The sequence below is a fragment of the Papio anubis genome, chromosome 16 (assembly GCF_008728515.1).
Source record: "Papio anubis isolate 15944 chromosome 16, Panubis1.0, whole genome shotgun sequence".
Taxonomy (NCBI): domain Eukaryota; kingdom Metazoa; phylum Chordata; class Mammalia; order Primates; family Cercopithecidae; genus Papio; species Papio anubis.
In genome coordinates this window covers 9,548,421-9,573,671 of record NC_044991.1, presented here as the reverse complement: position 1 = coordinate 9,573,671, position 25,251 = coordinate 9,548,421, and the positions used below count along the sequence as shown (strand labels likewise).

The 25,251-nt window shown below is 42.1% G+C and overlaps 1 protein-coding gene and 1 pseudogene across 3 annotated transcripts in view; one reads left to right on the top strand and one right to left on the bottom strand.

The window, feature by feature from the left end:
• EP300 (E1A binding protein p300) overlaps positions 1 to 25,251 on the top strand; it is a 91,779-nt gene that overhangs the window by 34,230 nt on the left and 32,298 nt on the right. The window contains exons 3-11 of one of the 2 annotated variants that reach the window (XM_003905597.5): positions 1,341 to 1,517; positions 3,044 to 3,305; positions 5,464 to 5,577; positions 6,925 to 7,170; positions 13,715 to 13,808; positions 15,742 to 15,879; positions 18,566 to 18,683; positions 19,454 to 19,628; positions 24,320 to 24,397. In XM_003905597.5, coding sequence (XP_003905646.2) covers positions 1,341 to 1,517; positions 3,044 to 3,305; positions 5,464 to 5,577; positions 6,925 to 7,170; positions 13,715 to 13,808; positions 15,742 to 15,879; positions 18,566 to 18,683; positions 19,454 to 19,628; positions 24,320 to 24,397 — 1,402 coding nt within the window. The remainder of the gene's footprint in view (positions 1 to 1,340; positions 1,518 to 3,043; positions 3,306 to 5,463; positions 5,578 to 6,924; positions 7,171 to 13,714; positions 13,809 to 15,741; positions 15,880 to 18,565; positions 18,684 to 19,453; positions 19,629 to 24,319; positions 24,398 to 25,251) is intronic. The other variant, XM_021921594.2, reaches the window with a different exon arrangement.
• On the bottom strand, positions 20,109 to 20,768 carry LOC108580795 (annotated as a pseudogene). The gene has a single exon (XR_001892348.3). The product of XR_001892348.3 is annotated as a 60S ribosomal protein L17 pseudogene (transcript).

The following is a 25,251-nucleotide window of genomic DNA, read 5'->3' as shown; positions in this document are numbered from 1 at the left end:
AAATGCTTGAGCATGACAAAGGGGTTAGATGGCTTATTTTTTTTTTTTTTTTTGAGACGGAGTCTCGCTCTGTCGCCCAGGCTGCAGTGCAGTGACCGGATCGCAGCTCACTGCAAGCTCCGCCTCCCGGGTTTACGCCATTCTCCTGCCTGAGCCTCCCGAGTAGCTGGGACTACAGGCGCCCGCCACCTCGCCTGGCTAGTTTTTCGTATTTTCAGTAGAGACGGGGTTTCACCGTGTTAGCCAGGATGGTCTCGATCTCCTGACCTCGTGATCCGCCCGTCTCGGCCTCCCAAAGTGCTGGGATTACAGGCTTGAGCCACCGCGCCCGGCCAGATGGCTTATTAAGTTGAATTTGCCAAAGAGCATCATGTATGACTTAATGGAAATGAATGGCAAACCTTGTTTAGCAGATAGAATTAAATGAAGATGATTAAAAGTATTTCTAAAACATCTTTATTTCAAATATTTACGAAAATAGCTCTGTAAATTTACCATACCCAAGGCCCCTAAATCTGAATTTTGATCTTAATCTTGAAAATGTATTGTCATTAGCATATTTTGTATAGTGGGGTTTTTTTGTTTGTTTATTTCTGTTTTGGAAACAGCGTCTCACTCTGTTGCCCAGGCTGGAGTGCGGTGGCCTGATTACTTTTGCAGCCTTGACCTCCCAGGCTTAGGTGATCCTCCTGCCTCAGCCTCCTGAGTAGCTGGGACCACAGGCACATGCCACCACATCCAGCTAATTTTGTGTATTTTTAGTAGAGACGGGGTTTCACCATGTTAGCCAGGATGGTCTTGATCTGACCTCATGATCCACTCGCCTCAGCCTCCCAAAGTGTTGGGATTACAGGCGTGAGCCGCCGTGCTGGACTGGTTTTTTTGTTTGTTTGTTTGTTTGTCTTTGTTTTTTTGTATTTTGGTACAGATGGGGTTTCACCATGTTCCCCAGGCTGTTCGCAAAATCCTCGCCTCAAGAAACCCTCCTGCCTTGGCCTCCCAAAATGGTGGGATTGCAGGTGTGAGTAGCCAGGCCAGCCACTAGGTCCATTGCGATCATAGTTCCCTACAACCTCTACCTCCCGGGCTTAACTGATCACCCACTTTAGCCTTCCAATTAGCTGGGACTACAGGCATGCACCACCATGCCCAGCTGATTTTTGTATTTTTTAGTAGTTCTGGGGTTTTGCCACGTTGCCCAGGCTGTAGTGTGTTTTCTAATAGAAGCTGAGAATTTCCTTTGAAACTGTCTTTGTGAACTAGGAAGTAAAACGAGAAAAGGAATAATAATGTCTTAAATTTTATTCCTCATTTTGTTTTCTTTTGTTTCTTACTCTTAGATGGGAATGATGAACAACCCCAATCCTTACGGTTCACCATACACTCAGAATCCTGGACAGCAGATTGGAGCCAGTGGCCTTGGTCTCCAGATTCAGACAAAGACTGTACTATCAAATAACTTATCTCCATTTACTATGGACAAAAAGACAGTTCCTGGTGGAGGAATGCCCAACATGGTGAGTACTAATCCATTACAGACTTGTTTTCAAACTGGCATTTTGACAAAACAATTGTGTTAAACTTTCACCCTTCTATTATATAAACCGGGGTTTGTACCCACTAGGATCCTAAATTGATATGTAATCATCATCCCTGTGAGGAGGCTTGTGCTTCCTTTCCATTTCTTGTGGTTTTTTTGTTCCTTGTGGTTATTGATCAGTGAGCGTGTTGATCCAAACAGGGGTAAGTGGACTGCTACGTTGAAGTTTTAGGGGCCTGCCATTCAGCAGCTTGGTCTTGTGAGTATTTCCATAGGATGCGAAAGTGGAACCTTTCTCTTTTGGGGGAAGGACTCTCTGGCAAAGGATTCGAACTCTCAGTCACCATATTTATCGATATTATTTGATTCTACTACACAAAAGTAAATTCCCTCTTAAAAGTAATGTATTATTTTAAACAGTGATTTTTGTTACATAAAGTTTTCAGAAACTTCTAGTGTTGTTTCTGAACAACACTCAAATTACTAATAGTAAATGTGTCTGCATTCAACTTTGGAAAAAATTGTCTGAAAAAATGATCTTTCAGATGTTTTTTTTTTTTTTTGAGACGGAGTCTCGCGCTGTCGCCCAGGCTGGAGTGCAGTGGCCGGATCTCAGCTCACTGCAAGCTCCGCCTCCCGGGTTCACGCCATTCTCCGGCCTCAGCCTTTTTAGTTTTGTCCTTTGTGTCATTATGTTTATGGACTGCCTATATTTCAGATACTTTGCCAAGTACTAGAGCTATACAGATGAATGAAACATGTCATCTCTATTCTGAGAAATGTTCCCTTTTTTTTTTTTTTGAGACGGAGTTTCACTCTTGTTGCCCAGGCTGGAGTGCAGTGGTGTGATCTCGGCTCACTGCATCCTCCACCTCCTGGGTTCAAGCAATTCTCCTGCCTCAGCCTTCTGAGTAGCTGGGGTTACAGGCATGTGCTGTCATGCCCGGCTAACTTTGTATTTTTAGTAGAGACAGGGTTTCTCCATGTTGGTCAGGCTGATCTCGAACTCCCGACCTCAGGTGGTCCACCCACCTCGGCCTCCCAAAGTGCTAGGGTTACAGGCGTGAGACACCATGCCCGGCCTGAAATATTCACTTTTTAATTTAAAAAACTAAATTTCTCCCAGAGTTTAGAGAAAGTAGTTTTTCGCCAATCTGAAAGACCCCTTTGCCGAGTCTCCTGAGGAGTTCTTCATTGCTCTTTAAAACCTAATTTGGGTGTGCTTTTAACTACAGACACCTTCTCACCCTTCCCTCTCCCACTGGAGTTTACCATGTCCTTTTCTCTGCTTTTACTCTCTGTGTATTATACATACTTACATCACTTCGTAATGTCATTTTTTTCTTACTAAATCGAGCTTCTTAAAGGTAGGAGCCTTGGTTTATGAATTCCCTATGTCGAAAAATGGAGTCTGGCTTATAGTAGACTAACCATAAAGGTTTTAATTGAAAATATGCACATGTCTATGACTCCTACCATTAAATATATTGTTATATCTCTCAGGGTCAACAACCAGCCCCGCAGGTCCAGCAGCCAGGCCTGGTGACTCCAGTTGCCCAAGGGATGGGTTCTGGAGCACATACAGCTGATCCAGAGAAGCGCAAGCTCATCCAGCAGCAACTTGTTCTCCTTTTGCATGCTCACAAGTGCCAGCGCCGGGAGCAGGCCAATGGGGAAGTGAGGCAGTGCAACCTTCCCCACTGTCGCACAATGAAGAATGTCCTAAACCACATGACACACTGCCAGTCAGGCAAGTCTTGCCAAGGTAAGTGGATTCACAGGGTTACTGTACTCAGCAATTAATTTTTACAGTCAGGGAGAAGAAGGAAAATGTGATCAAGTCCTATTCTGTGGTGATGGATATGTTTAGTACCTTAATTGTAGTGATGGTGTCTATGTATGTACAAAGTCACCAAAATGTATACATTAGAACAGGTGTGTTGGCTCACACTTATAATTCCAGTACTTTGGTAGGCCAAGTGGGGAGGATTGCTTGAGGCCAAGAGTTTGAGATCAGCCTGGACAACATAGAAAGACCTCTCCAGGCATGATGCCTCTGTAGTCCTAGCTGAGGGACTAAGAAGACTGAGAAAGGAGGACTGCTTGAGCCCAGGAAGTCAAGGCTGCAGGGTGCTATGATTGCACCACTGTACTCCAGCCTGGGTGACAATGTGAGACCATGTTTTTAAAGAAAAGGCTGGGCACGGTGGCTCATGACTGTCATCCCAGCACTTTGGGAGACTGAGGTGGGCAGATCACTTGAGGTCAGGAGTTCAAGACCAGCCTGGGCAATATGGTGAAACTTTGTCTCTACAAAAAATACTAAAGAACATCAGCCAGGTGTCTGGGTGTGTGCCTGTAGTCCCAGCTACTTGGGAGACTGAGGTGGGAGGATGGCTTAAGCCCAAGAGGCAGGGGTTGCTGTGATTCGACATCATACCACTGCACTCCAGCCTGGACGATAAAGCCAAACTCTATTTCAAAGAAACAAAGTGTGCATAAATATGTGCAATTTTTAAATTTTATTTATTTATTTATTTATTTATTTTTTTGAGACAGAGTCTTGCTCTGTTGCCCAGGCTGGAGTATGGTGGTGCCACCTCGGCTCACTGCAGACTCCACCTCCCGGGTTCACATCATTCTCCTGCCTCAGCCTCCCGGGTAGCTGGGACTACAGTCACCTGCCACCACGCCCGGCTAATTTTTTGTATTTTTAGTAGAGACACGGTTTCACCGTGTTGGCTAGGATGGTCTCGATCTCCTGACCTTGTGGTCTGCTCGCCTTGGCCTCCCAAAGTGCTGGGATTACAGGCATGAGCCACCGCACCTGGCCAGTATGTGCAATTTAAAAACTATTTATACCTCAAAGCATTTTAAAAATTCCATTGACTAAATGCATCATCCCGGTTAACTCACTCAGTAGAAGTCGTCTTGACTGCGTCCATTCTGTGGCAATTATGGATAAAGCTGCCATAAACAAAATCAATTTTGAGACTCCTTTACTGGTAGTGACATTATTTTAGGAAATGATAAAAACATAGTATCTTTTTTTTTTTTTTTTTTTGAGAGATAGAGTCTCGCTCTGTCGCCTAGGCTGGAGTACAATGGCACAATCTCGGCTCACTGCAAGCTCCGCCTCCTGGGTTCACAGTATTCTCCTACCTCAGCCTCCTGAGTAGCTGGGACTACAGGCACCTGCGATGACGCCTGGCTAATTTTTTTTGTATTTTTGGTAGAGACAGGGTTTCTCTGTGTTAGCTAGGATGGTATCGATCTCCTGACCTCGCGATCCACCTTTCTCGGCCTCCCAAAGTGCTGGGATTACAGGCGTGAGCCACTGCGCCCGGCCAAAACATGGTATCATTTTTGTGAGCATGTATCTAAGGATATGGGAAGAGAAGAAATTTCAAAGGTTTTCGCATGTGGTGATCCTCATAGACTTTGATTTTTATTTGCCCCAGCATAGCATACTTTAAATGTTATTGAGGGTTTGCTGTCATGTAAGCAAGTGTTCAGTTTAATACAATTTGCTAGAATCATTTTTACCCCATCTAATACAGTTTGTGTGGAGTCATTAAAAAGTGTTCATGTGTGTCGTACCATTGATTTAGAGTACATTTGCTTAGAATAAAATAGGTTGTATAGTATGATGATGATAAATGAGGACTCTAGAGCGAGACTGCTTGAGGTTGAATCTCACTTTGAGTACTCTGATTTTGTGCAAATTGCTTACCCATTCTTTTTGCCTTTCTTGACTGTAAATTCTGAGTATTAATAGGAGCTACCTTACAGGACTGTTGAGAAGATGAAATAAGTTAATGCATTTATATTACTTATTAAGTGGTCAACAAGTTAGCTATTATTAATGTAAAAACATAACCTGCTCTTAAAAACAAAAAAAAAATTTTTTTTCTTCTCTTTAGTGGCACACTGTGCATCTTCTCGACAAATCATTTCACACTGGAAGAATTGTACAAGACATGACTGTCCTGTGTGTCTGCCCCTCAAAAATGCTGGTGATAAGAGAAATCAACAGCGTAAGTGATGAAATCTTTTGAAGGTTTATATGAAAAGTTGTTAAAGTCTTACCAGTGCCATTTATAGTACTACTTGATTATGTGAGGGACCTGTGGTATTGTACTATGTTGAATAAATGTTTTTTTCCCTTTTAATTTTTCTGCTTCCCTCATATTAGTGCATAGAATTGAACTGCTTAGGGAATTTGAGGCTACAGTGAGCTATGGTCATGCTGCTGCACTTCAGCCTGAGTGATGGAGTGAGAACCTGCTTCTATTTAAAAAAAAAAAAACAAAAAAAAACAGTGCAGTGGCTCACGCCTGTCATCCCAACAATTTTGGAGGCCAAGGCAAGAGGATTCCTTGAGGCCAGGCAACTTAGGGAGACCTTGTATCTTCCAAAAACTTTAAAAAGTAACTGTGTGTGGTGTGTGCCTGGCTGAGATGAGAGGATTGCTTGAATCCAGGAGTTGGAGGCTGCAGTGAGCTATGATTGTACCACATCAGTCCAGCCTGGGTGACACAGTGATACCCTGTCTAAAAAGAAAAGAAAGAACTAAACACTGCTTAACATCTAAAATAAGATCCAGTAACTCTCAATATTCATTCTTTTTACAAGCAGCAATAGGTAAATTTATGTTCTGCTTTGAACGTATGAAAATTTAAAGACTGTTGCTTTCTCATTGGGCAAGTTACTCTTTTATACTTGTGATCTAAACGTTCCAGTACTTGGAAATTATTTTAAAAAGAAAAAATTGAGATTATTTTTATAATATTGGGATAGAGGAGAACTTTTTTTTTAAGAGAAAAGATGACTAACATTTTAAAAGCGTAACTACCACATCTGTGTAGCAACAAAAATTTAATCTTTTAGGGTTAAAGGACAAATTTGGGAAGTATTGTACAGCATTTGAAAATGGAATTAAATTTTATAACAAGAATTGGGAATAGAAAATAGACAATTCACCAGAGGCGGGAGGAGAGAAGGGAACTCCCAATATACTTCACTATTAAGAAGATAAATAAGGTACCATTTCTCTCCTGTCGTGTTGGCAGAAATGATGCTGCCAGGTGTTGGCAGTTGAATGGCTCTAAAGCATTTGATAGGAACTTTAATAAAGCCCTTTGGGAAGGCTATTGGGCATTCAGAATCAAAAGTCTTGTATGCCAGTGGTCCCCCTTTACGAATCAGTTCTGCATCTAGAAATTTCTTCAAGGAAATAATGGAAGACGATCCACATACTCAGATGTTTCATGGTCACGTAACAATAATTTTGTGTGTGTGTGTGTTTTTTTTTTATTAGACATGTTAGTCTTTTTTTCTCACCAGCGTTAATGTTGTAATACTATATCTTTTGTCTTCTCTAGCAATTTTGACTGGAGCACCTGTTGGACTTGGAAATCCTAGCTCTCTAGGGGTGGGTCAACAGTCTACCCCCAGCCTAAGCACTGTTAGTCAGATTGATCCCAGCTCTATAGAAAGAGCCTATGCAGCTCTCGGACTACCCTATCAAGTAAATCAGATGCCGACACAACCCCAGGTGCAAGCAAAGAACCAGCAGAATCAGCAGCCTGGGCAGTCTCCCCAAGGCATGCGACCCATGAGCAACATGAGTAAGTTTGTGTCATCCTAGTAACAGTATTGGTTGTGTCAGTAAATGACAGCTATAAATACAGGGTCGTTAGCTCCTTTTTGTTTTTTCTGCTACATGATTAATTTTTGAAACAATTTTTTAAAGATTACAGTGTAAAAGGGCCCTTACAGTTCATCTGCAAGAGGTAACCGCCACTGGTTTGTATCTTCCTTGATCCTTTTTTGCATTATGTGAGTTTAGATTTGCAGAAATGAGATCCCATATGTTATTCCACAACAAACTTTGATTAATATCGTGTAGACGGTCTGGGCACAGTGGCTCATGCCTGTAATCCCAGCACATTGGGAGGCTAAGGTGGGTGGATCACAAGGTCAGGAGTTTGAGACCAGCCTGACCAACACTGTGAAACCCTGTCTCTACTAAAAATACAAAAATTAACAGGGTGTGGTGGTGCGTGCCTGTAATCCTAGCTACATGGGAGGCTGAGACAGGAGAATGGCTTGAACTTGGGAGGCAGAGGTTTTAGTGAGCTGAGATTGAGCTGTTGCACTCCAGCTTGGGTGATAGAGCAAGACTCCGTCTCAAAAAAAACAAAACTGTGTAGACATCTTTCATAGTCAGTACTCCATGTATCATTTTAAATGGTTGTATAGTATGTCATTCTTTTTTTTTTTTTTTTTTTTTTTGAGGTGGACTGGAATGCAGTGGCACAATATCCACTCACTGTAACCTCTGCCTCTGGGTTCAAGTGATTCTTCTGCCTCAGCCTCCTGAGTAGCTGGGACTACAGGCGCACGCCACCACACCCAGCTAATTTTTGTATTTTTAGTAGAGATAGCGTTTTCACCATGTTGGCCAGGATGGTCTCAATCTCTTGACCTCATGATCTGCCCGCCTGGGCCTCCGAAAGTGCTGGGATTACAGGTGTGAGCCACTGCGCCCGGCTCAACAATCTCTTACAGATGGACATTAAGATCTCCAATTATTCTGCTGTTTTAAACTATACAACAGAAATTGTTGTGTTTTGACCTGAGGCATTTTGGGTTGAAACATACAGAAGTGAGCGTAGTTGGTAATGATTTCCTCATGTCTGGTAGGAGGAATAGTGTGCCTTTTCAAATACTTTTTTTGTGACTTGTTTGCCTCACTTCCTGTTGTATGACTGAGAGGGAAGAGGGAGTAGTATTCCAGTATCCTAATTTGGGGATATATATGTTTCTCTGATTGCATACGATAAAATTGGGAGAATTGTTCTAGTATCTTAATTTTGGAATATGTATGTTTCTCTAATTGCATATGATAAAATCAAACAGCTTTTTTCTGTGTCTGTTCCTCTACTGTCAAGCAATTCAAATATCTAAGCTATTTTGTTTGAGTAGTTAGACATCCAGCATTGTAGAGACGGGGTCGTCTTGTCCAGGCTGGTCTTAAAATTCTGGGCTCAAGCAATCCTCCTGCCTTGGCCTCCCAAAGTGCTGGCATTACAGGCGTGAGCCACCGCGCCTGGCCTAAGATTATTTCCCCTCCCCCGGAGACAGAGTCTCGCTGTGCCACCCAGGCTGGAGTGCAGTGGCACGGACCTTGGCTCACTGCAGCTTCCACCTCCTGGGTTCAAGCAATTCTTCCTGCCTCAGCCTTCCAAATAGCTGGGATTACAGGTGCCCTCTACCACACGCGGCTAATTTTTTTTATTTTCTCGTTTTTAGATAGAGACAAGGTTTTCCGTGTTGGCCAGGCTGGTCTTGAACTCCTGACCTCAGGTGATCTGCCCGCCTTGGCTTCCCAAAGTGCTGTGATTACAGGCATGAACCACCATGCCTGGCCCTCTAAGATTGTTTTTTAGTACAGATTGAGTATCCCTTTTCTGAAATGCTTTAAAACAGAGTACTTCAGATTTTTTTCGGAGTTTGGAATGTTTATATTTGCTGGTTGAGTTGAGAATCCCAAATCCAAAAATCAGAATGCTCCATTGAGCATTTTCCTTGAATATCATGTTGGCATTCAGAAAGTTTTGGATTTTTGTATTTGGGATGCCAAACCCATACTGCTATTTTTTACTTTCTTCCTATTTTCCACTGCTGTGTTCTGTTGCTCCCATTTTTAGTTTTTGAATTAATCTTTAGGATGTTTTCTTTTTCCGCTTTTTCTTTGCTATATATTTTCTTTACTGTAATAATAGTATTTTCAAACCAGTGATCTGCTTTTAAGCACATATTGAGCCACTGTGCAGTGAAGTTTTAATGCTACCTGTGTTCATAAACTGTTTAACAACTGTTTTGTCGGAAACTGCAAGTTGTGAGAGTGAAATGCAAACATTTTTAGACCCATCAATTTTGATTTTGACTTTTAATAATTCAAGATCCAAAATGATAGATAGATAGTGACGTGGAGCTTCTTGTATTCAAGTTTGTAAGTCAGATTTTGCAGTCACTGGCATGACTGCTTTAGACAGTTGTGCTAATAATGTTCATTGTACCACACCGATTCTACTTTAATACTCCTCAGATTCTTCATTCCTGCCCTATTGTTATTGTTTATTACTTAAGAATAAGAATTGTTATTGTTTATTACTTAAGAATAAGAATTTATTCTTTTTTTTTTTTTTTTTTTTTTTTCTGATTTCAGTCTTGAAAGCAGTATTTTCAAAGAGGATGTTTTTCTTTTTATCTAATCAGGGACTTAGATAAGTTCTCTTAGATAAATTTTGGATAAGTAGAAACGTACATGTGTGTGTTTGAGATTGGTCTCCCTGTGCGTGTGTGTGTTTGAGACTGGGTCTGATAACTAGAAACGGGTGTGTGTGTTTGAGATTGGTCTCGTGTGTGTGTGTGTTTTGCTTTGTCATCCAGGCTGGAATGCAGTAACACAATCTTGGCCTGCAACCTCTGCCTCCTGGGCTTAAGCGATCCTCCTACCTCAGCCTCCCAAGTAGCTGGGACCATACACATGCACCACCACGCCTGGCTAATTTTTGTATGTTTTGTGTAGACAGGGTTTCGCCATGTGGTCCAGTCTGGTCTTGAACTCTTGAGCTCAAGTGATCCACCAGCCTCAGCTTCCCAAAGTAGTTTGTGTTTTTCATTACTTCCATGACAATCAGTGCTAACTTGTTAAATAATTATTGAGTGAGGAGTTTTTAAGCAGGACTAGGAAAAGGGATGAGGAGCAATCTTGCCTTTTCAGGCTTCCGTTTACCTCTTCTGTATTGAAAATACATGTATAGGGGTAATGGAAAGTTGGACTTGGAGACTAGCATATTTTCCCCTCTTGTTTTATATCTTCTATCTTGGAATTAGCATTGTTTCTTTCTTTCTTTTTTTTCTTTGTTTCTTTTTCTTTCTTTTTCTTTCTGAGATAGCATCTCACTCTGTCACCCAGGCTGGAGTGCAGTGGCGTGATCTCAGCTCACTGCAACCTCTGCCTCTGGGGTTCAAGCGATTCTCCTGCCTCAGCCTCCAAGAGTGGCTGGGACCACCTTTTTGTATTTTCTTTTAGTAGAGAGAGAGTTTCACCAGGAGGTCTTGAACTGCTGACCTCATGATCCGCCCGCCTCAGCCTCCCAAAGTGCTGGGATTACAGGCATGAGCCACCATGCCCAGCATTACTTTTTTTTATCTCCCATTCCGTGTTACGCAGAATGCATCTTACCTTTTTCCTTAAGTTTTAGGATGTTGACCTTAGGTTGATATCTTCCCGTGGCCTGGAATTTCATTGTTGTAATTGGGTAGTTCCATTTTATTTTTCAAACTTCTATGTATAGTTCCTATTATAGCTCTTTTCCTCTCATTATATTATCTTGCCTATGTACTTTTATATATATGCAGAATTATTTGAATGATAATTTTGGGGGATTTTTTCCCCCCATTTCTTGGTGTCTTATTTAGAATTAGATTTAAGATCACTCAAGTTTCCTTTGTTTTTATTTCTTCAGTTTATAGTACCTTTGTAGTAATAACTGTCTTAGTGAACAAAAATCTCTAGAATAGACCTGGAGACCTTGGAAAGAATGTGTAGCTGTATTTTCATGTACCATCAGAAGGCACTAAGATAAGCAGATTCATGTACAGTGTAATCAGTTTTTTATTTCATTGAACTAAAAAAAAATTTGTTAAATTAATAATTTATATACAAATGTAATTTTACACACGATTTTTACAGTAACACATACATAATTAATGACATCACAACTCTATTTGAAAAAGACCACTTCTAACAGCTAAATTTCAGAGAGCGAGCCTAATAATATTAGAAGGAAAATTCTGCCCAGGCGCAGTGACTCGTGCCTGTAATTCCATCACTGGGAGGCCAGGGTGGGAGGATTGCTTGAACCCAGGAGTTTCAGGATGCTGTTATCATCGTGTGCCTGTACTTTAGCCTGGGTGACAGGGTGAGATCTTGTTTCGAAAACAAAACAGTGAAGGAAAGTTTAGCCTAAGCTTTTAGGGAGCATGATGAAGGAAGACAACAGCATTTCTCTCTTTAAAAATTGTTTGTAAATTGAGCCAGTTATTTTCATTTTAGTGGGAAGTTTTGTTTTTAACTAAAAATAACTTGAGGGGTGTATTAATAGAACTGTGTATCAAAAGTCTTTTAACCACATGAAAATTTGGTTTGATGTGAGTGTTGCTGTTGGTTGTTTTTAGTGTTTTTGTTTGTTTTGTTTTTGTTTTACATTGAACAACATGGGTTTGAATGCTTTTAGTTTTTCTTTCTTGTTTGTTCATTTGTTGTTTTATCTCTCCAGTCACTTAAGTTGTTATTAGTGTTTAAAGCAGTAGAATATACAGCCAGGTATGATGGCTTATGCGTGTAATCCCAACAACTGGGAGGCCAACACAGGAGCATAGGAGTTTGAGACCAGCCTGGGCAACATAGTGAGAACCCCCATCTCTCTCTTTTTTTTTTTTTTTTTTTTTTTTTTTTTTTTTTTTTGAGATGGAATCTCGCTCTACAGCCAGGCTGGAGTGCAGTGGCGTGATCTCTGCTCACTGCAACCTCCGCCTCCGGGGTTCAAGCGATTCTCCTACCTCAGCCTCCCAAGTAGCTGGGACTACAGGAGCGTGCTGCCATTCCCAGCTAATTTTTGTATTTTTATTAGAGACAAGGTTTCACCATGTTGGCCAGGATGGTCTTGATCTCTTGACCTTATGATCCGCCCGGCTTGGCCTCCCAAAGTGCTAGGATTACAGGTGTGAGCCACTGTGCTCGGCATCTACTTCGGGAGGCCGAGGTGGGTGGATCACAAACTCAAGAGATCGAGACTCTCCTGGCTAACGTGTTCAAACCCCGTCTCTACTAAAAATACAAAAAATTAGCCAGTCATGGTGGCAGGCGCCTGTAGTTCCAGCTACTGAGGAGGCTGAGGCATGAGAATGGCGTGAACCTGGGAGGCGGAGCAGGCAGCAAGCGGAAATCGTGCCACTGCACTCCAGCCTGGGTGACAGAGCAAGACTCCATCTCAAAAAATAAAAAAAGGATATTCATTAAAGGTGTTAATTGAAGAAGTAATGTATGCACATTAGAGCTATTTAAGCCATTTTGAAAGGAGTGTTGGAATGTTCGATAAAATGTGTTTTTCTTTCACCCGTACACTGCTTTGTGTCCCTCTCTCTAAGGATCTGTACTTAGGCTCCTATCTGCTTACATAAATTTTTGTTGCTTATGGAAGCATTTGCATGTATAGTTAAATTCTCTAAACAATTTTGGGTTGAGAATTCTTTGCTCCTTCTAGACATATATAACTGTAAGACATCAAAAGTGGAAATTCTAAGAATATATTCAAGAATGTTTTTATGTTAGCACTTGCCAAATAGCTCTTCCAAGAGATTATCAGTTTATATACATCTGTGCATTTTGGTTGAAAATGTGTATTTCCACACATCATTCTCAACACTTGGATTTAGAAAATCAACTTCTAAAAGTTTTGAGAATTTCATACATGAAAATATGTTTTAAGTTTAACCATAATTGCTATTGTGCACAATTTGCTTTTTTTTTTTTTTTTTTTTTTTTTGAGACAGATTCTCGCTCTGTTGCCCAGGCTGGAGTGCAGTGGCATGGTCTCAGCTTACTGCAACCTCCGTCTCCTGGGTTCAAGCGATTCTCCTGCCTCAGCCTCCCAAGTAGCTGGAATCACAGGCGCCTGCCACCACGCCCAGCTATTTTTTTGTATTTTTAGCAGAGAGGGGGTTTCACCATGTTGGCCAGGCCAGGCTGTTCTTGAACTCCTAACCTCGTGATCTGCCCACCTTGGCTTCCCAAAGTGCTGGGATTGCAGGTGTGAGCCTGTGCGCCCGGCCACATTTGCATTTATTTATTTATTTATTTATTTTTGTTTAGATTTCTATATTTACTGTTGGGTGGTTCATGTTTTTCTTACCTGCTTATAAGGGTACTTCAAATCAGCCTTTACATATGTGTTGCCAGTTATATTGTCAATTATTTATTGTATGTGCTGCTGATATTTTTTTCCTGATTTGTCATTTGTGTCTTAACTTTATGGTATTTATTGTATGGTGGCTGTTGTATTTATTTCTGTCTTTTGTTATTTCATTTTGACTTAGGTGCTAGTCCTATGGGAGTAAATGGAGGTGTAGGAGTTCAAACGCCGAGTCTTCTTTCTGACTCAATGTTGCATTCAGCCATAAATTCTCAAAAGTAAGTCTTACCATGGTTTGTACCCTGAGTCATATTACAAATACTGGTTAACAATTAATTGTTTGAATTTTTAACATAGTTTCCTAGGTTTGACGATGTCTTTGAATACAGACAGATGTTTGAGTCCATTCTTTTCTTTTTTCGCTCTGTAGCCCAGGCTAGAGTGCAGTGGTGTGATCTTGGGTCACCGCAACCTCTGCCTCCTGGTTCCCGGTTAAAGTAATTATCCTGCCTCAGCCTTCTGAGTAGCTGGGATTACAGGAACACGCCACCATGCCCAGCTAATTTTTGTATTTTCAGTAGAGACGGGGTTTCACCATGTCGGCCAGGCTGGTCTTGAACTCTTGACCTCATGATCCCCGTCCGCCTCAGCCTCCCAAAGTGCTGGGATTGCAGACTTGAGCCACCCTGCCCGGCCTATTCTTTCTTCTTTCTACAGCCTTAATCGAAATTGTATTAATTATCTAGTGTAGCCTACACCTTCCCTAATAGAGTAGAATGTTGCAAGGTTACAGCTCCGTAACAGTCGGCGTTATCCTGATGTTAAGAATTAGTGCACCATCCTCAGCAATATGTCAAGACGTCTTCTCTACAAGAAAACAGAAAGAAGTTAGCTAGGCGTGGTGGTATGCATCTGTACTCCCAGCTACTGAGGAGGCTGAGGTGGGAGGAGCACTTGAGGCTGGGAGGTCAAGGCTCCAGTGAGCTGTGATTACACCACTGCACCCTAGACTGGGTGACAGTGAGACTGTGTCTCAAAAAATAATAATTATTATTTTAAAAAAAGAATTAGTCCATCATCCAAATAATTCCCTGAGGTGAGCTGTGTTAAAATGACAGCTTAGTCCAATAACACAAGCCTTAGAAAACTAAGTGTGGGCTGGGCATGGCAGCTCTCCTATAATCCCAGCACTTTGGGAGGCTGAGGCAGACAGATTGCTTGATCTTAGGAGCTCAAGACCAGCCTGGGCAACATGGCAAAACCTTGTCTCTGCTAAAAATCCGAAAATTAGCTGGGCATGGTGGCGCGCGCCCACCTGTAATCCCAGCTACGCAGGAGACTGAGGCAGGAGAATCGCTTGAACCCCGGAGGCGGAGGTCGCATTTAGCTGAGATTACGCCACTGCACTCCAGCCTGGGCAACAGGGTGATACTCCGTCTCAAGAAAAAATAATGGCTGGGTGCAGTGGCTCACGCCTGTAATCTCAGCACTTTGGGAGGCCCAGGTAGGCGGATCACTTGAGGTCAGGAGTTTGAGACCAGCCTAACCAACATGATGAAACCCCATCTCTACTAAAATACGAAATCAGCCAGACGTGGTGGCGGGTGCCTTGTAATCCCAGCAACTTGGGAGGCTGAGGTAAGAGAATCGCTTGAACCCAGGAGGCAGAGATTGCAGTGATCTGTGATTATGCCACTACAGTCCAGCCTGGGTGACAGAGCAAGACTCCATCTCAAAAACAAACAAAATACAAAAGATTAGCTGGGCATGGTGATGCACGCCTGTAATCCCAGCTACTCAAGAGGCTGAGGCATGAGAATTGCCTGAACGCGGGAGGTAGAGGTTGCAGTGAGCCAAGATTGCACCATTGCACTCTAGCCTGGGTGACAGAGCAAGACTTTGTCTCAAAAAAAAAAAAAAAGAAAAAAGAAAACATAACCAACAAAACCCAGAAAATTAAGTCTTATGATATCTTGTGTTAGGACGTCATTCTGCCCTCCAAAGAAATACAGCTTTCCCTCACACAGGTGTGAGCATGCACACTTTAAAATCAGTCTAGTTACACACTTCTCCCTGCCTAACTCCTAAATGCAAATAGAAGTGACATAGCATATTGATCCCATTACAATAATAAGTGTCAGCTTGAATTAAATGAGGTCTTCTTTCTCCTACCTTTCTTAACTAAAACTATTTGGTGACCCCTTTTTGAAGCCCAATGATGAGTGAAAATGCGAGTGTGCCCTCCCTGGGTCCTATGCCAACAGCAGCTCAACCATCCACTACTGGAATTCGGAAACAGTGGCATGAAGATATTACTCAGGATCTTCGAAATCATCTTGTTCACAAACTGTAAGTAAGATCGTGGACATTTCTCATTCGTAAAGAGATGTTATGTTAACATGCTTTCAGTCTCCTGGGCATTTAATCACTAAAGGAATATTAGCAAATTTTCTGTAGCATGGACATTGATGTCAATACTTCTACTCTTGTGGATTTCTTACTGCTGCTGCTTTTTTCCTTTTCAACCTTTCTCACCATCTATAGTAGTCTTTCAGCTTTAATAGTATGTGAACTATTCTGTCTAGTACCAGTAAATAATACATTAATTAAACATTGTTTTTAGCTATTGCCTTTGCAAAACTTAAATATCTGAGAAAAACTAGGCCTCAGCTCATTAAAATATTGCAATGATAACATCCTTTTCTGTTACTCCTGGTGGAGTGGGTTTTTGTTGTTGTTGTTGTTGTTGTTGTTGTTGTTGTTTTGTTTGAGACGGAGTCTCACTGTGTTGCCCAGGCTGGAGTGTAGTGGCACAATCTTGGCTCACTGCAGACTTTGCCTCCCGAGTGCCAGCAGTTCTCCTGCCTCAGCCGCCCAGGGAGCTGGGACTACAGGCATGCGCCACCACACCTGGCTAATTTTTGTATTTTTAGTAGAGACGGGGTTTCACCATGTTGGTCAGGCTGACTTCAAATTCCTGACATCAAGTGATACGCCTGCCTCGGCTTCCCAAAGTGCTAGGATTACAGGAATGAGCCACCGCGCCTGTCCTGGTAGAACTTCTATTATGTTGATAAGTTGAATCTGGTAGGTTGGTCTCTCTGGGCTTCTCGTCCTCCAAATGTGCACATGGCAGTTTATTTTTTGAGAAGTTGATATTTTCAGGTACTCTCCCCTTATAAACTCCATCTTAATCTAAAGAGTTTTTGTCAGATGAAGGAGGGGGAGGCATATAGAGCAAGGTAATGAAATGTGCTCAGCATCATAAAAAGGTAGAGCTTGGACCTCGCCGATTACAGAGTTTACCCTTCAAACACCATGCAGTATTTTTTCTTGGAGAAGTCTTTTCATTTCACTTCCAGTTAATAGCAGGGTCTGCTTTACTGTATCCATATTTTTTAATTGATTGAGGAACTATTTATCATTTTGTCTTAATTTGTTTTTGAGTTACACCAGACTACCAATTATATATGTTTCATTTAGGAATTCTTTTTTCCTCCCAGGAACCCATGCTTGCCAATCATTTAGGAATTTTTTTTTTTTTTTTGAGACAGAGTCTTGCTCTGTCGCCCAGGCTGGAGTGCAGTGTCATGATCTTGGCTTACTGCAACCTCCGTCTTCTGGGTTCAAGCGATTCTCCTGTCTCATCCTCCCAAGTAGCTGGGGTTACAGGTGTATGCCATCACACCTGGCTAATTTTTATATTTTTAGTAGAGATGGGGTTTTACTGTGTTGGCCAGGCTGGTCTCAAACTCCTGACCTCAGGTGATCCACCTACCACGGCCTCCCAGAGTGCTGGGATTATAGGCGCAAGCCACTGCGTTCAGCCAGGAGTTCTTCATTGGTAGCACTAAGTAATGGAATTTGACAAGGAAAGAACTTCACAAGTTTAATGAAATTATTCCTTTAATAAAGAATAACCAATCTCTTATTTTGTGACAAACTATTCAGTAACTTTTATTTAGTGGACAGAGATGATTATTTGGGATTGATATTTGACTTTACATTAAAAGTTTATTATATATGCTCAATTTTTCTACCAACTCGGTATTCTTCTGGTCTTCCATTTATATCTTCTTTATCTGGTTCCTTCAAGTCCTATGCAACTGAGTACGAGATATCCAAATAAAATTAATGCCTAAAGACCACATTTATTAGTCATAAGAAATACTAGTGCAAAACATTCTGTTAGGGAATTGCATGAAAGTGAAAAACAATCTAACAGAATCATTATGAATTTCTGCTCTCTCCACTTCGAGTTTTTGGTTGGTTGGTTGTTTTTTACAGGCCTTTGTCAGAACACTTCAAGTTTTTGATGTCTTCACATTTTAGAGTGGTTAATACATTTTATTTCAGTAAGCTAAGTAATAAATTTAGAAGAGTAGATGGAACTCTGAAGGCTTCTGCTACCTGATTCTATGACAAGGCCTGTTTTCCTCGTTGTCTTTAGTATGTAGCCCACTGTAATATTTTGCTTTACATCTAGAGTAACGGGACCAAAGAGTATTTTTTATAGAGTCATTTCTTATATTGTGCTCGGAAATACAGACAAAAATTCTTTTATCACAGAAAGACAATTTCGTTTCAGTAAGTATTATATTTTAATGTATCTCACCTTGCCACTTTTTCTTTATGTGTTCCTCTGTGTGTTCAGTGTATAAAAATTGGAAAAAGTCTAATTAAAATCTGACATGCTGGCCGGGCACAGTGGCTCACGCATATAATCCCAGCACTTTGGGAGGCCGAGGCGGGCGGATTGTCTGAGGTTGGGAGTTTGAGACCAGACTGACCAACATGGAGAAACCCCGTCTCTATTAAAAGTATAAAATTAGTGGGGCATGGGAGCACATGCCTGTAATCCCAGCTACTTGGGAGGCTGAGGCAGGAGAATCACTTGAACCTGGGAGACGGAGGTTGTGGTGAGCCAAGATCGTGCCATTGCACTCCAGCCTGGGCAAAAAGAGTGAGACTCCGTCTCAGGAAAAAAAAAAAAAAGCTGACATGCTATTACACTGGTAGGATTTTCTTTTTCCAGCGTCCAAGCCATATTTCCTACACCGGATCCTGCTGCTTTAAAAGACAGACGGATGGAAAACCTAGTTGCATATGCTCGGAAAGTCGAAGGAGACATGTATGAATCTGCAAACAATCGAGTGAGTGTCTAGTTTTTTTTCTATTAATAGCCAAGATCGAGCCTGTTGTGGTTATTTTATTCCTTTTTGGCATGTACAAGTAGTACATGTGCTTCAGACGGGGACACGCTGTAGCTACCCTGTCTTATTATCACCAAGCACAGTTAGGATAACAATGCAATTTCTTAAGTGTATGTCATCAAGAATTTTATGTTTTTCCTCCTAATGCAATGCACTCATGTGGCACTTTATCTGGTTGTCCTGTCAACCTAAAAAGTGGCTGAGTGCGTGCAGTGGCTCGATGCCTGTAATCCCAGCAGTTTGGAAGTCTGAGGTGGGCGGATCACTTGAGCCTAGGAGTTGGAGACCAGCCCGGGCAACATAGCAAAACCCCATCTCTACAAAAAATACAAAAAAATTAGCCAGGCATGGTGGCGCATGCCTGTAGTCCCAGCTACCCAAAAGGCTAAGGTGGGGGAATCACCGGAGCCTTGGAAGTCAAGCTACAGTGATTCATGGTTGTGCCACTGGTAACAGAGGGAGACCTTGTCTCTCCTAAAAACAGGAGAGGATGGTGCTGAGCTGTTAAAAGCTCTGTTCTCTCTTCACTGGAATATAATGAAGTAGCGACTTACTATTGTTAACGGCAGTTCAGTTTCTCTACGTAAGTTGAACTTTCTAAATTGGCACCATATAGAATGAAACTAGTATCTGTTCTCAGATTTTTTCTGTTACCTGGTGGTAGTTCCTTTTTTCCTCATCTCCCTTATTTTACTTCAACAATTCAAAAGGCGGAGTACTACCACCTTCTAGCTGAGAAAATTTATAAGATCCAGAAGGAGCTAGAAGAAAAACGAAGGACTAGACTACAGAAACAGAACATGCTACCAAATGCTGCAGGCATGGTTCCAGTTTCCATGAATCCAGGGCCTAACATGGGACAGCCGCAACCAGGAATGACTTCTAGTAAGTGTTTTTTGTTATATTTCTATTTGAGAGAAATTGATAATAAAATAGTTTCTATCCAGAGCCATTAATTTCTATAAGCTTGTGTAACTATTCTGGAGTTTTGTAAATAACCATTTGCCTTTGCAGAGAAAATAACTCATCTACTAGTAAAAACAGCAGAACAAGTATATTTAAGATGTCTGGGCATGGTACTTAACATACCTTGATAATCTGGCAATGTTTTTAGAGCCCAAGGTGTAAACTTCTCTAATAGTGACACCTGGAAAGCGATAGCCTACAGATATGCACAGATTTCTCTGAGACTGGCTTGTGTGGTAAGTAGGCAGTAGATGTTTGTAGGCTGACCAGGTTCAGGAGCCCTGTGGCACACATAATATCATATTAGACTGTCACACTTCCTTCTTGACATAAAATATTCTAAGGTTAGGAACGCTTTTCTTTTTTTCTTTTTTCTTTTTTTTTTCCTTTTAATTACATTTATTTTAATGCTGAATTTACTCCCGTTACCATAAGTTTTTGTTTCTTCAGTTTCTTCTCGGATCTCTTTTTCTTCTGGGCAATCTCCTCTTCTGGTTTAGGAACAATCTATTCCTTTTCAGTAAGGATCATCTCAGTGTGGCAGGGAAAGCTCATGTATGGGTTAATCCGACCATGAGCTCTGTAGGTCCGTCGGCGCATCTTAAGTGCTTTGTTCACTTGGATATGCTCGATGACCAGAGAATCTACATCTAAACCCTTAAGTTCAGCATTACTCTCTGCGTTTTTAAGCATGTGCAGCAAAAATTCAGCACTCTTTTTGGGCCACCGACCTTATGTCCAGCCACACTGCTTGGCCTGGGCACATCTGCCAACTCCATCATTGTAAGGTCGGAATTGTACACACTGTTTCTGTAAAGTGACATCTTTCAGATACTTCGTGGCTTTTCGAATATGCATACCCTTGATGGCCTGGGCAGTTTCACGAGTGTTCTTAAAGTGAACATATGAAGATTGGAACCTCTTGATTTGCATGATTTCATGGGGTTCTCCGGGTCAAGTGAACAGCAAACCATTTTCACAGATTACCTCAGGCCGCTTAGGGAAAGAGGTTTTTGGTTTTGTTTTTGTTTTTTAAAAAGAGACAAGAGTCTCACTCTGTCAAACAGACTGGAGTACAGTGGCGTGATCTGGATCATTGCAGCTTCCGCCTCCCAGGTTCAAGCAACCTGGGATTGCTTGATTCAATCAAGCAAGGATTCAGGCACGTTCAAGGATTACAGGCACGTGCCACCACGCCTGTCTTAATTTTTTTATTTTTCATAGAGATGGGGTTTTGCCCTGTTCGCCTGGCTGATCTCAAACTCCTGGCCTCAAATGATCAGCCCACCTTGGCCTTCCGAAGTACTAAGATTACAGGCATGAGCCACCACTCCCTGCCTAGAAGCATCATTTAAAATTACATTTTGACAGCTTCAGTTTCTGGTTATAGCATCATTATTGACCTGATGAATTAACCAGATAGCCAAGACTATGATAAATTGTCTTAATCTTTGACTTATTGGTAGGATCAAAGTAGTGAAATATGGAGCAGGCACACCATTTTCAGGAATGACACAGGCTGTTTAAATGCTGTGAGCAAGGCTGTGATAGGAAAAACCTGCATATACTGAGTTAGGAAATGCTCATGACCTATCAGAAAGTGCCAGCTGAGCCAGCAGGTAGTAAACCTCCTACCATCAGTAGATTATAGGTGGGCTAAGAAGTTCATCTCTTTCATTCATTGAAGTAGTAAAGTAAATAACCATTGGTTACCACTGGCCTTTAGCAGCCTCATTTGCTAACTGAAGTGTGCCAGGTACTGTTTTCTGATGTGTAAAAAGATGGCAGGAGCAACATTGCTGAGGAAATAGCATATGTGGAGGCTGCCCAATAGTAAGGAAAAACACATATTTTTTGAGTAGTTTGTTAGAGAACAAATTTTGAGGAATGAAAAAGTCGAGATTAGAGTTGAGACTGCTTCAGTACATGATTTGAACTTGAGTAGTAACTAAAGATTTTAAAAAAAAAAAAAAAGGCCGGGCGCAGTGGCTCACGCCTGTAATCCCAGCACTTTGGGAGGCCGAGGCGGGTGGATCACGAGGTCAGGAGATCGAGACCATCCTGGCTAACACAGTGAAACTCCGTCTCTACTAAAAATACAAAAAATTAGCCGAGTGTGGTGGCGGGCGCCTGTAGTCCCGGCAACTCAGGAGGCTGAGGCAGGAGAATGGTGTGAACCCAGGAGGCGGAGCTTGCAGTGAGCTGAGATTGCGCCACTGCACTCCTCCCTGGGCAACAGAGCAAGACTCCATCTCAAAAAAAAAAACAAAAAAAACAAGTGGACATACATGAGATACTTGGTTTTGGTAGAATTTACTCAAGTTCTGGGTGAAATTTGAGCCAAGTCTAAAGTCTCTGAGATATTAAATTGTATTCTAATGTCAGTATAAACAGTATGGTACTGATGTAAGCAGGAATAAATGGTAGTGGAACTGAGTATCAGCCTTAAGTATATATTGACCTTTAGCTCGTACTAAATCTGACATTTTGTAGAATGAGATTTTTACCTTTATCTGATACACAGAAAATAAAAGAAGCATAAAAAGGGTTGAGCATGGTGGTGGCTCATGCCTGTAATTCCAGCTCTTTGGGAGGCTAAGGCTGCAGTTCAGTTGAGCTCAGGAATTCAGGATCAGCCTGGGCAACATGGAGAAACTGCATCTCTACAAAAAATACAAAAGTTAGCCAGACATAGGGGTATGTGCCTGTAGTCCCAGCTACTCAGGAGGATGAGGCAGAAACATTACTTGAGCCCAGGAGGTGGAGGCTGCAGTGAGCCATGATTGTGCCACTGCACAATTTTTATGTAACGAGCATGGATTATGCATGTCCTTTTTTTTTTTTTTTTCTTGAGACGGAGTCTCACTCTGTCGCCCAGGCTGGAGTGCAGTGGCCGGATCTCAGCTCACTGCAAGCTCCGCCTCCCGGGTTTACGCCATTCTCCTACCTCAGCCTCCCGAGTAGCTGGGACTACGCCCGGCTAGTTTTTTGTATTTTTTAGTAGAGACGGGGTTTCACCGGGTTAGCCAGGATGGTCTCGATCTCCTGACCTCGTGATCCACCCGTCTCGGCCTCCCAAAGTGCTGGGATTACAGGCTTGAGCCGCCGCGCCCGGCCGCATGTACTTTTTATAAAGCTTGCAGAGTTACAGATAAAAGTTTATATAAATGTTGAGCATTTCCTCTGTCAGTTTTGCTTGTTTACTAAAGGTTGAAATTTGTCTGAAGGAATAGACATCTACTTAGAAGAGTAGCATGTCTTCCTCTCCTGTGCCTTAGGCTTGAGTGCACAGCCCTTGACGAAGGGTGTGGCCAGGGTGGAGCCAGGTCACTGCAGACATCTGTCCTTTCTCAGGGTGCTGTAAAAATATTATTTTCTCTGTGCACTGTGTTGAAAGTGCTACACTAGAGCATGTGCTGATAATCCAGGAAGAAGACCTTAGGATTTATGTATGTATATTTTACTTTATTAAGAATTATTTCTGGCCAGGCGCGGTGGCTCAAGCCTGTAATCCCAGCACTTTGGGAGGCCGAGATGGGCGGATCACGAGGTCAGGAGATCGAGACCATCCTGGCTAACACGGTGAAACCCCGTCTCTACTAAGAAATACAAAAAATAGCCGGGCGAGGTGGCAGCGGCTGTAGTCCCAGCTACTCGGGAGGCTGAGGCCGGAGAATGACGTGAACCCGGGAGGCGGAGCTTGCAGTGAGCTGAGATCCGGCCACTGCACTCCAGCCTGGGCGACAGCGCGAGACTCCGTCTCAAAAAAAAAAAAAAAAAAAAAAAAAGAATTATTTCTATTTTTGTATTTAAGAGGTACATGATATGTAGTGTGGTATAATGTGCGTATTATTTAAAATCAATGTTCACAGTTTGTGTGCATAAAAACATTGTGCTACATGATCAGATTTGGCCACCATTAGACATGATTCATAGCTATTATCCATGGAGATACTCTGTTGCATGCCAGCCAGAGGCAGACTTTGTTAAACAGTAACATATTAAATGCTGTAATAGCTTCACTTATTTTTTTTTTTTTTTTGTGAGACAGAGTCTTGCTCTGTAGCCCAGGCTGGAGTGCAGTGGTGCAATCTTGGCTCACTGCACCTTCCGCTTCCCAGGTTCATGCGATTCTCCTGCCTCAGCCTCCTGAGTAGCTGGGATTACAGGTGCCCACCAACACTCCTGGCTAATTTTTTTCTATTTTTAGTAGAGATGGGGTTTCGCCATGTTGGCTAGGCTGGTTTTGAACTCCTGACCTCAAGTGATCCACCCACCTCAGCCTCCCAAAGTGCCAGGATTACAGGCGTGAGCCACTGTGCCTGGCCTATAATGGCTTCAATAGCTTATTTTTCTATCAACGTTGAAAGCACCCAGGCTTATAAAGGAATACCAACAAATCCTCTTGGAGACATTTTTCTGTATTCCAGAAATAACATTTTCTTCAAGTTTCTGTCTAGTTCAGAGCTTTATTTTATGTGATTCATACTCAATTTTCAAAGGTATTATTAAAAATATTTTGTGGGGTTTGTGTGTGCAGTGAGGTTTTTTTTGGTTGTTTAAGGGCAGATGGTGCAAAGATACTTCTTTATTTCTCTTTTTTACTCTAGATGGTCCTCTGCCTGACCCAACTATGATCCGTGGCAGTGTGCCAAACCAGATGATGCCTCGGATAACTCCACAATCTGGTAAATAGTGAAAAAAAAAATTATTTTAAAAGAATCCCTGGTGTACTGCAAGATAATACTTGCTACCTTGATACCCACTTTATACCAACAGCAAGTGTCATGATTACCTGCCCATAGAGGAAGAGGGGGTGAAGAGCAGGTTGGCTGACAGATCACAGGGCAGGTGACATTAAATGATCAAACATCCATTTAAAAACAACTGCAGGCTGGGCGCAATGGCTCACGCTTGTAATCCCAGCACCTTGGGAGGCTGAGGCTGGTGTACCACCTGAGGTCAAGTATGAGACCATCCTGGCCAATGTGTCGAAACCCTGCCTTCTAGTAAAAATACAAAAATTAGCCAAGTGTGGTGGCACAGGCCTGTAATCCCATCTACTCGGGAGGCTGAGGCTGGAGAATCACTTAAACCCAGAAGGTGGAGTTTGCAGTGAAGCGAGATCTTGCTGCTGCACCCCAGCCTGGGTGACAGCGAGACTCCGTCTCAAAAAAAAAAAAAAAAAAAGCAGATTGTAAAATTTGTAAAATTCAGTTTGAAGATCCTGTTAATAATGTCTGTTTACAACTGCTGTGAGACATATTTATTTATACTTACAAGGTTGAAAGCCAGTTTATTAGTCTTGATAAAATCATACAGAATGAGGGCCAGGCACGGTGGCTCACACCTGTATCCCAGCACTTTGGGAGGCCTAAGCAGGCAGATCACGAGGTCAGGAGATCGAGACCATCCTGGCTAACACGATGAAACCCTGTCTCTACTAAAAATGTAAAAAATTAGCCAGGCGTGGTGGTGGGCTCTTGTAGTCCCAGCTACTCGGGAGGCTGAGGCAGAAGAATGGCATGAACCCGGGAGGCGT